Source organism: Salminus brasiliensis, chromosome 13, assembly GCF_030463535.1.
Source record: "Salminus brasiliensis chromosome 13, fSalBra1.hap2, whole genome shotgun sequence".
NCBI classification, from domain to species: domain Eukaryota; kingdom Metazoa; phylum Chordata; class Actinopteri; order Characiformes; family Bryconidae; genus Salminus; species Salminus brasiliensis.
The window spans coordinates 20,027,109-20,039,462 of NC_132890.1; the positions used below are offsets into that span (position 1 = coordinate 20,027,109).

The 12,354-nt window shown below is 38.7% G+C and overlaps 1 protein-coding gene across 3 annotated transcripts in view; it reads right to left on the reverse strand.

Annotated features, from left to right (window-relative positions):
• LOC140575067 (transmembrane protein 255B) overlaps window positions 1-12,354 on the reverse strand; it is a 29,029-nt gene that overhangs the window by 5,038 nt on the left and 11,637 nt on the right. For 2 of the 3 annotated variants that reach the window (XM_072695203.1, XM_072695201.1), the window contains 4 exons: window positions 2,280-2,360; window positions 2,033-2,118; window positions 1,710-1,908; window positions 559-669 (listed from right to left, as the gene is read on the reverse strand). In XM_072695203.1, the coding sequence (XP_072551304.1) occupies window positions 559-669; window positions 1,710-1,908; window positions 2,033-2,118; window positions 2,280-2,360 (477 nt within the window). The remainder of the gene's footprint in view (window positions 1-558; window positions 670-1,709; window positions 1,909-2,032; window positions 2,119-2,279; window positions 2,361-12,354) is intronic. The other variant, XM_072695202.1, reaches the window with a different exon arrangement.

Here is a 12,354-nt window from a genome sequence, read left to right on the forward strand (position 1 = left end):
AACATCCGCTTTACTCACACTTCAGCATGTCCATCAAATCTCCACATGTGTTGTTTTTTGTTTGTCTTTTATGAGAGGAATGTTTTTATAGGCTGTTTGTTCTTTTCACATATCAAATATCACTGCTGAAGAGCTCACAGGACCAAAGGAATTTTATCTGTTTCCCACACTAAGCAAGCTGCATGGCTGTGGAAGACGGGGTGAAGGAGAGGAATTCTGGGTGATTTGGCTCGGAGACTGAGCTCACAGGTCACCAGAGCAGAGGAATCTCAGATTGAAGCTGCAGACATGCAGGACTGTGTTTAGATGAAACATTTGCAGCTTGTATCAACAAACAGGAAAAGCCTACAGAGCAAGACGACTGGTGACATGAGATGGCTAACTTTACTACCATAAACAATAAAAACACATATATAAACATATCTATGTTCAAAACATATGAACATAACTATAACTACACCTCCAGAGATTAGTGCTGAAATTCAAGTGTTTATCTGTGTGTTCCTGATTGGGGTAGTTGGTGTAGCACTTGCTGGGTAGTGTGTGTGTGCGACTGACCGGGTAGAGCTGCTGTGCGGATTGTGTGTTGTGGTCTGTGAGCAGTGGGGCGGTGGGGGAGGATACAATGCTGCTGTCGTGGGAAAGTGAAAGAGAAGACACTAGACTCTTCTGCAAAAAACACAAGAAACAGAGTACACTGTAAAAACGGTAAAGTCAGGAGTTGACAGAGTTAACTCCTAAGTCCCATTTCTTTGTTCTTCCTCTCCCTTTTAAATGTGATCCTCTCCTTATTTTTTATCTTGGTCCTCTTCTTTTCTGACTCTATACTAGCTCTCTTGGTAAAGTGATATCCTCTTATGGATTCTCTTACCACTGTTATGCTGATGACACTCTTTCTTTCCCACCGTCTGACACACAGGTTTCTACCCGCATCTCAGCATATCTCGCTGATGTCTCTTCTCGGATGGCGGCTCACCACCCTTAAACTCAACCCCAGCAAGACGGAGCTGCTGTACATCCCGGGAACTGCTGGACTTAAAAACGATCTTGCCATCTCCTTTGAGAACTCACTGGTCACTCCATCTACAGAATCTGGAAGCCTTGGTGTAGTCATGGATGATCAGTTACCTTTCTCAAGCCATGTTGCAAACATAACTTGGTCATGCAGATTTCTCCTGTACAACATCCAGAGAATTCAACCCTTCCTCTCTAGAGAGGCCGCCTAGGTGCTCGTTCAGTCTCTCATCACTTCGAGACTTGACTACTGCAACTTTCTTCTGGCTGGTCTCCCTCTGCACACCATCAGACCCCTGCAACTTATCCAGAACGCAGAGGCACGGGTCGTCTTCAACATTTCTAAATTCAGCCATGTCACTCCACTGCACCTTTCTCTTCACTGGCTTCCTGTAGGTCTCCTTATTGACTTGTGTTTAGTAGTGTCTAAGCTTAGAGGGATCTTTGAATTTTTAGTCTTTTCAAACTAGCTACGGTTATTCTTGGGTAAATAGCAAGCACTTCTGTAAGTCGCTCTTTGCTAAATGCCTTGAATGTAAATGGAACTTCCCCCTTAACGGTGCAAATGGTAAAGCCTGCAGAAACGGTTACCATACTCAGAATCAGTGTACAGTCAGTGTACTGTACTCTACAATACCACATTAGAATTACATCAGATCTAAATATAATACATAAAGTGCATTATCAATATTCACCCTAATGAGAGACTGTATTTCTCTCGGTCTCTCTCTCACCAGGTCTTTGATGCTGCCCAGTACAGCAGTGGTCAGGATTGCAAGGATGAAGGCCAGCAGGTTTAGGAGAGTTAGGACCCAAATCAGAATGTAGAGACTCAGGATGTCCTCGCAGCTCTGCACACCGACAAACTCGTAGTAATTGTTGAGGTATCCCCCACTGCAATACAGCATGCACAATACCATCCCTATAACCTTCTCATACACAGCAGTATATTTTCCAACTACACACTGGAGACATTTATATACTCTGTGTCTATGTCTGTGTGCGTATGATCACTCACTTTGCACAGTCATACAGGTCACAGCAGTAGCAGGTGCCACTGCGAACCTTCAAGCTGCAGGACTCAGTCAGGCCCTGACACTGCACCTACACACATATACATACATACACATACATGAAATAATACTTCCACCCACTGCCCACTTTATTAGAAACGCATACCCCCTCATGCCTCTACACAACCATGCCATACATATTCGCACAATCATTTTAAAAAACATGACTGATAGGAAAATATGGTAATTTACTGAGGCGTAGTAGTTCTCGTAGATGTAACTGTTTCCACTGGTGAAGAACTGACATCTTCCAGCCTTCACTGGACGCATATCCTGAGGGGGAAAAGAGTGGAAGAGAGACAAAAAAAACTAAATCCACCTCAAAAGCAGAATACTCTACACAAGCCATCACTGAAACCTCAAGATACCTAGATAACAGCAACCTTTACAAATCACAAACCACTACAAAAGTCTCTACAGAAAGCTCTATGGCACCCTCAATGGCAACCACAACATAAATCTCTACAAAACCTCCAAACCTCTGCAAAAGCCTCTAGAGAAAACTCCACAAAAACAACTGCAACAGAAACCTCAAGTGCAATCCTCTACAGAAACCTTGAAACAACCCTGTAGCGCTTTGTTTGAGCATTTGTAGAGAAATACTGATCCCGCTGAAGAAGTCATTTTAAATGTGAAAACTGAAATATGCTGTCTCAATAATCCACAAATCCATGTAGCTGCTAGGGTTGGCCGGATTCAAAGTATTACAGCAGTGTATGGTATTACAGGGGTTGTAAGTTACGCAAATGGTTAACGTAGCTTCTGTACCACCTCAAACCACATTCTTTTAAAACTGTAAAATGATCAAATAGAAAGTTTAGTTTTCAAGTGGACAAGCACAATTGTCATTCAACAAGTGTTAAATCTTCAGTATAAGAACAACTGCTGCTCTGAATCAGGAAAGAAAAGCTGGTTAGAATTAGCTTTGTTAGCAGGATAACAGCACAAATTCAAGTCTGGCTGACAGAAAGCACACTCATAAACATTTAGATGAGAAGAACTCAAATTCAATGACTGGTAATTTTTTTTTCTCTATGGTTATCCTTTGCTTAACTAGCTCATCAGACAGATCAGTTCAGCTGCTGTTGAGTAACTGCTGAGCAGTACAGACACAAGTGTTGAGAATAATAACTCGTGTCTGAGTGCAAAGTCGAGCAACTGGAGTTGGAAGGCAAACTGAGGCAAATTGAGAGTTCTGTGTTTGGACTTGTAGTTAGTTAGCACTATCTGTCTATATTTAGCACTAGATAAGTTAACCAGCATGTTAAACACAACAGCGCAGTCCGTGTTCTAGCTGAGGCTTAGATCACACACATTTAGAGGATAAAGCAGCACATCTATCATCTACAAAACCTCACCAGAGTGGCAGAAATGTTAATGAGTGTGAGTGTTTTCAACTGTTGTTACACAGGTTTGCCAAAACAAACTATGGTGGGCTTGTTTTTTTTTTCTCTTTTAAATACATGTGGGGAAGAAGCTTATTTGACCTTGTACTAAATAGAAAAAGAAATCTGACACTTTGGACATGTTGTAATTTTGAGACACCCTCAACATTTTTAAATACCACAGTATACAGTATTATCATTACACCTGCAATCTTTCATCATACACAGCATCACTTTTACTGCTTTTTAAATGCTGCAAATATGTTCCCATATGAAGAAAACTATGAATGAAGAGTCGAGTCTTTGTTCTGAACAGCCAAATCGGATTCGACTTACATACTACTGAGTCTGGTACAGCCCTAATGGCAACCTCAAAAGGACCTCTACAAAAACATGTATACCAACCTCTACAAAAACCTTAACATTAACCTCTACAAAAACCTCTACAAAACATGTACCTTAACCTCTACAGAAACCTCAACATCAACCTCTCCAAAAACATGTACACCAACCTCTACACAACATCAACCTCTACAAAAACATGTACACCAACCTCTACAAAACCTCTACAGAAACCTCAACATCAACCTCTACAGAAAACTCAACAGTAACCTCTACAGAAACCTCAACATCAACCTCTACAGAAACCTCAACATCAACCTCTGAAGAAACCTTAACATCAACCTCTACAGAAAACTCAACATCAACCTCTGAAGAAACCTTAACATCAACCTCTACAGAAACTCAACAGAAACCTCTACAGAAACCTCCACAGAAACCTCAACATCAACCTTTACAGAAACCTCAGCAGAAACCTCTACAGAAACATCAACAGAAACCTCTATATAATCCTTAACAGAAACCTCTATAGAAACCTCTACAGAAAACTCAACATTAACCTCAACAGAAACCACAACATTAACCTCTACATAAACCTCAGCAGAAACCTCTACAAAAACATCAACAGAAAACTCTACAGAAACCTCAACATAAACCTCTACAGAAACATCACCATCAACCTCTACAGAAACCTCAACATCAACCTCTGAAGAAACCTCAACAAAATCTCTACAGAACAACCTCAACATCAACCTCTACAGAAACCTGTACAAAACCTCTACAGAAACTTCTTCAGAAACCTCAACATCTATAGAAACATCACCATCAACCTCTACAGAAACCTCAACATCAACCTCTGAAGAAACCTCAACAAAATCTCTACAGAAAAACCTCAACATCAACCTCCACAGAAACCTCAACATAAACCTCTACAGAAACTTCTTCAGAAACCTCAACATCAACCTCTACACAACCTCAACATCAACCTCTACAAAAACATGTACACCAACCTCTACAAAACCTCTACAGAAACCTCAACATCAACCTCTGAAGAAACCTTAACATCAACCTCTACAGAAAACTCAACAGAAACTTCTACAGAAACTCAACAGAAACCTCAACCTCAACCTTTACAGAAACCTCAGCAGAAACCTCTACAGAAACCTTAACATTAACCTTTACAGAATTCTCAGCAGAAACCTCTACAAAAACATCAGCAGAACACTCTACAGAAACCTCAACAGAAACCTCTACAGAAACATCACCATCAACCTCTACAGAAAAACCTCTACAGAAACCTGTACAAAACCTCTACAGAAGCCTCAACATCAACCTCTACAAAAACCTCAACAGGAACCTCTACACAACCTCTACAGAAACCTCTACAAAACCTTAACAGAAACCTCTACAGACACCTTATAAGAAACTTCTACAGAAACCTCTACAAAACCTCAAAATCAACCTCTACAGAAATCTCTACAAAACCTCAACAGAAACCTCAACAGAAATATTAACATCAACCTCTACAGAAACCTCTACAAAACCTCAACAGAAACCTCAAAAGACATTTTAACATCAACCTCAACAGAAATTTTAACATCAATCTCTACAGAAACCTCAACAGAAACCTCTACAAAACCTCAATATCAACCTCTACAGAAATCTCTACAAAACCTCTACAGAAATCTCTACAAAACCTCAACAGAAACCTCACTAGAAATTTTAACATCAACCTCTACAGAAACCTCAACAGAAACCTCTACAGACACCTCTACAGAAACCTCTACAAAACCTCAATATCAACCTCTACAGAAATCTCTACAGAAACCTCAACATCAACCTCTGAAGAAACCTTAACATCAACCTCTACAGAAAACTCAACAGAAACTTCTACAGAAACTCAACAGAAACCTCAACATCAACCTTTACAGAAACCTCAGCAGAAACCTCTACAGAAACCTTAACATTAACCTCTACAGAAACCTCTACAAAAACATCAACAGAATACTCTACAGAAACCTCTACAGAAACCTCAACAGAAACCTCTGCAGAAACATCATCATCAACCTCTGCAGAAACATCATCATCAACCTCTACAGAAAAACCTCTACAGAAACCTCAACAGAAACCTCTGCAGAAACATCATCATCAACCTCTGCAGAAACATCATCATCAACCTCTACAGAAAAACCTCTACAGAAACCTCAACATCAACCTCTACAAAAACCTCAACAGGAACCTCTACACAACCTCAACAGAAACCTCTACAGACACCTTATAAGAAACTTCTACAGAAACCTCTACAGAAACCTCTACAAAACCTCAATATCAACCTCTACAGAAATCTCTACAAAACCTCAACAGAATCCTCAATAGAAATATTAACATCAACCTCTATAAAAACCTCTACAGAAACCTCTACAAAACCTCAACAGAAACCTCAACAGAAATATTAACATCAACCTCTATAAAAACCTCTACAGAAACCTCTACAAAACCTCAACAGAAACCTCACCAGAAATATTAACATCAACCTCTACAGAAATCTCTACAGAAACCTCAACAGAAATCTCTACAGAAACCTCTACAAAACCTCAACAGAAACCTCAACAGAAATATTAACATCAACCTCTATAAAAACCTCTACAGAAACCTCTACAAAACCTCAACAGAAACCTCAAAAGAAATTTTAACATCAACCTCAACAGAAACCTCAACAGAAATTTTTACATCAATCTCTACAGAAACCTCAACAGAAACCTCTACAGAAACCTCTACAAAACCTCAATATCAACCTCTACAGAAATCTCTACAAAACCTCTACAGAAACCTCTACAGAAACCTCTACAGACACCTTAAAAGAAACCTCTACAGAAACCTCTTCAAAACCTCAATATCAACCTCTACAGAAATCTCTACAAAACCTCAACAGAAACCTCTACAAAACCTCAACATCAACCTCTACAAAAACCTCAACAGGAACCTCTACACAACCTCTACAGAAACCTCTACAAAACCTCAACAGAAACCTCAACAGAAACCTCTACAGACACCTTATAAGAAACTTCTACAGAAACCTCTACAGAAACCTCTACAAAACCTCAATATCAACCTCTACAGAAATCTCTACAAAACCTCAACAGAATCCTCAACAGAAATATTAACATCAACCTCTATAAAAACCTCTACAGAAACCTCTACAAAACCTCAACAGAAATATCAACATCAACCTCTATAAAAACCTCTACAGAAACCTCTACAAAACCTCAACAGAAACCTCAACAGAAATATTAACATCAACCTCTACAGAAATCTCTACAGAAACCTCTACAAAACCTCAACAGAAACCTCAAAAGAAATTTTAACATCAACCTCAACAGAAACCTCAACAGAAATTTTAACATCAATCTCTACAGAAACCTCAACAGAAACCTCTACAGAAACCTCTACAAAACCTCAACAGAAACCTCAACAGAAATATTAACATCAACCTCTATAAAAACCTCTACAGAAACCTCTACAAAACCTCAACAGAAACCTCACCAGAAATATTAACATCAACCTCTACAGAAATCTCTACAGAAACCTCTACAAAACCTTAACAGAAACCTCAAAAGAAATTTTAACATCAACCTCAACAGAAACCTCAACAGAAATTTTAACATCAATCTCTACAGAAACCTCAACAGAAACCTCTACAGAAACCTCTACAAAACCTCAATATCAACCTCTACAGAAATCTCTACAAAACCTCTACAGAAACCTCTACAAAACCTCTACAAAAACCTCACTAGAAATTTTAACATCAACTTCTACAGAAACCTTAACAGAAACCTCTACAGACACCTTATAAGAAACCTCTACAGAAACCTCTACAAAACCTCAACAGAAACATCAACAGAAATATTAACATCAACCTCAACAGAAACCTCTACAGAAACCTCTACAAAACTTCAACAGAAACCTCAACAGAAATATTAACATCAACCTCTACAGAAACCTCTACAGAAACCTCTACAAAACCTCAACAGAAATTTTAACATCAACCTCTACAGAAAAACCTCTACAGAAACCTCAACATCAGCCACTCCAGTAACCTCAACAAAAAATTCAACAGAAACCTTAACCAGAGCGTCTAAAATAATCTCCTCAAAACCTCTCTCTACAGAAACACATTCACAATAAGGATACATGAAATAGCATTTATTAATGCATTATTTCATGCATATTTATTGATTCCTTTAGGAAATACACAATGAGCCATCATGAATATGCATAAAGTAAGCATGTCTCATGCATACCTTAACGTAGGAGCAATATATTAATTTAGTAGTAATTAATGTACAAATATCATTCAGTGACAGGAGTTATTCATGGTGTTCATACAGTAAACTGTTGTAAACACGGACTGGTCAGCCAACACCTCATAGAACAAGAATGTTTAGAATGACTAATTATTACTAATTACATGATTTTGTAAAGTGGTGAAATATTCAGCTTTACTTAAGCATTACTTCTTCAGGAGTTCATGATGTTTGTGTCCCTCAAAGTAAAGAGATGAAAATTCCTTCTTTAATACTGTTGCGATGATGATGCAATGACTATGATTATGTTACAGCAACATCTAAACAAGTTTTTTTCAGTCTTGTTAATAGAAGGCTGTGGGGGTGAGATGAGATTTGTTTAGGAGAGGAGGTGGGGAGTTCGGCTGCTGCGCTGCACCTACCAGATGAAGAGAACAGATGGAAGGCATGGAGCCTATTAGTTTAATGGGTTTGCAGTTCATCATCATCTTATTGTGTTATGCACATGTATGTAATTTAGGCTAATGTATTTGCACTTTTCAAAAGGTTACCTTAGTTAAAATGTTATTTTCTATGAAACTACAAAACAATAGTGGTAAACCAAGCAGTTTTGCTGCTGTATAGATTTGCAGTAAGACTCTAAGCTTTATTTAGCCTAATAATGGTTATGATATTATGGTATAAATTATATTTGCTTTGAAGTTGTTTACCTCTTAAAACTAGATATTAGATATTTAGCTAATTATGTTTTAACAATTTAACTTACATTTACACAATTTACACCACACTGCAGTGAGCAGGGCTCTCTGGCTGGAACTGCATGGCTGAGGCAGACAAGCTGGACAAGCTCAACTTGAGTTTGCAGCATGCGTTCACACTGAGTCACAGGCTGATACAGTCCTGCTCATGCTGTGTTTTCATTAGTCTAAATACCTGGAACTCAGTTGTTCTTTCCTTGGGTCGTTTGCTCCAGTTGGTTCACTGTTTTTTTTCCTGGTAGTAATGTTTTAAGGAAACTATTCCACAAATTATAAATGGATCTTTGTTGAATTACAAAATAAATAGAAATAGTTTTGGATCCATACCTTATAGCATTATTATTATTATTATTATTATTACAGTTCTTGCAAAGCAAATCACTGTATTGTTAAACACTGGCTTCTTCTACTTATTATTATTATTCTTTCAGGATCTATAACTCAAGAATTGTTTAACATAGAAACGTGTAATGAGCCATTGTGATGTCATTATCAAGTTTAAACTGGCTTGAACCGGTTCTTCACTCTCACTGTGCTAATGTTAAGCCTTTGTCCCTCTCAATATTAGAATAACTGTTTTACTAGACTGTCCAGAACCCTGAATGTCTGTCTGCATGTACTCTGCATTTTAGCCAAAAGTTTATGGACACAGCCCTCTCAGTCAAACATACTGGAAGAGCATTTGCCCCAAATATCTTCTGAGCAACTGTTTTAGCACCCTGGTTATCTGTCTATCTCTCTACAATTCTTTGTCTGTCTGTCTGTCTCTCTCTCTGCAGCTCTCTGTCTGTCTGCCTATTTATCATTCCCTCTGCAGCTCTGTCTCTCTCTATCTATCAATGTATAACTCTATCTGTCTGTCTCTTTCTATCCCTCTGCAATTATGTCTGTGTCTGCATGTCTATTCCTCTATCCTACTACAACCCTGCCTATCTCTCTAAGCCCTGCAGCTCTATAAGCCAACCATATTGGGAGAGTCTCTCTGTCTGTCTGTCTGTCTGTCTATCCTTCTACAACTCTATGTCTGTCTGTCTGTCTGTTTATTTATTTCTCTACAACTCTGTCCGTCTGCCTGTCTATCCGTCCTGCTACAGGTCTCTGTCTGTCTGTCTCTCTACAGCTTTTTTGTCTATCTATCCCTCTACAGCTTTCTGTCTATATGTCTGTCCCTCTACAACTCTGTTGTATCTGTCGGTCTGTCTCTATATGTTCCTCTACAACTGTCTGTTTGTTTATCTGTCTATCCTTCTATCCCTCTAATCTCTGTCTGTCTGTCGGTCTGTCTGTGTGGACTCTATTAACCAACCATGTTAGAAGATCTTTTTACTTTGGATTTTTTGTTATTTATTTAATTATCATGACATAACCAACTTTGTTTCCTACAGATAATGGTTTCATGTTAATAATATTTTGAGAAGACAAAACTTAGTACTGAAAAACTGATTGAGATCTTTTGTAAGTGAGGTCTGAGGGCTTTTGCAGGATCCATTACTGACATGAGATGTTGATTAATGACATGGTGCCTGCTTTTAAAATATGTCTGCACCATCTGAAGCATTTAGTCAACAGTGTGAGGGTAGCCTACTAAAAGGCTAGAGACAAAAAGAAGAAAGGGTTCATATAGACATGCCACCCATCTAGCAGTCAGTCATTGAGTAGATGTTAAACGTTAAACTGTCAACATTAACTTGATTCAACATTCTAATCTTCTAATATTGCTTCATCACTTTTGCACTCTGAATTAATATTGAAATAACACTGACATTTTAACAAAACATCAACAGAAAAACAGCACTACTTCAATCATCTTTAAACCTTTTATAAATTCTATAACTGCAGTAAAATGTTAAATCAACTTGGTTGTACAACAAGGATCATTTTGGGAAAGCAGAATAGAGAAAGAGAAATGGAAAGAGACTTTGACAAATGTAGAAATACATTTGTTAAAAACCCTTCCCCGGGGCGATTCCGAGCCGCCGCCCACAGGCCCAAATAAGGACTTCCCCCTTGTTTGTGTTCATGTGTGAGTCAAGTCATGTTCGTTTGGTTCATGTGTTTCACCTGGGACTGGGGGTACTTAAGGAGCCTCAACCCCATGGTTCAATGCTGAGAATTGTATTGTTTGGAACCTTGAGGGCGTCCGAGGGGTTCCCTGTACAACTAAGGTGTGTTAAGGTCAGCTTTGGCTCTGTATCTGCGTTCAGGAGCAGGTCACTCTGCTAACCACATTATCAGCGAGGCTCGCTCACTCACTGTCAGGATTCACTGGCTACACACGTCCCAGCAAGGCGACCCACGCTCACGGCAGCACGCTGCGGTTCCAGGTTTGGTCGGCCTTGCCGTTTTGCTTAGTGTCTGGTTCCCCAGCTCTCCATGTCTATGTATTGAGCGCTGCTCAAGTGCCTGCTCAGCTCACAACTCCTCCCAGTCCCAGGTTTATGTTCGCCATTTGTGGTGTCACGTTTCGGTTTTGTTCACGGTATTGCCCTCGCATTGCTGCACATGTTTTTCTCACTCTTGCTTTTTATGTTCGTTTCGTTGAATAAAACCTCTTGCATTGGATTCCATTTCTGCGAGTGTTCATCCCTTCACGTCTGGCCTAATACGCCATGACACACAGTAAAATAGAAATACATGTGCCTAAATATATGCATAAATACTTGTGTATAAATAAATACATACATTTATGCATACAAATGTCCCAAAAACAATTTTGGAAAGCTTTGAACCTCTCTCACTACGTTTTGTACTACTTACTAAAACTTACTTTACTTGCTAAACTACATAGAATACCCATGTTATATTTTACCCTGCATTGTATCTCAGTCTTCCCTATATTAATGTTCATGTTGGTACACTATTGTCTGGCAACCTGTTCCACCTAAGCAATCTGGTGCATAGCAGAACATACAGCACATTCAAGGTCAGAAGTAATGATTGCATTAAAAACTTTAAAACTGAAAAAAGACATCATTACAACATAATGTTACCTAGCTAATTAAATGTGCCAAATGATCATTCAAATAGTACAATCCACACCAGTTATCTAGCTTTAAATGAATTTTTCCACACCATAATGTAAATGTCATTTACTTAATGCTTAAAATAATGAATATTTATTTTGCCAATAATAAATTGGATATTGAAAGTTTTAACTTTTTGAAACATTTTCTCCATACCTCAGAAGCAGTAGTTTCTTGTGAAACTGGGAAGCTATTAATTATTCATGATGACCCATATTATATTACATGTAAGAATTAATGATTACTCACTCATTACTCATTGTTGTTTCATGTACCCTTATGGTAAAGTGTTACCAAAACCTCTACAGAACCAATATCTCCTCAAAAAGCAACTTCTACTGACACCTTAACAGAAATCTCCACAGCAACATTTACAAAACCTCTACAGAAGCCTTCACAGGAACATCTCTGCAGAAAGCTCCGCACAAGTCTCTACAAAAACCCTACAGCAACCTGTA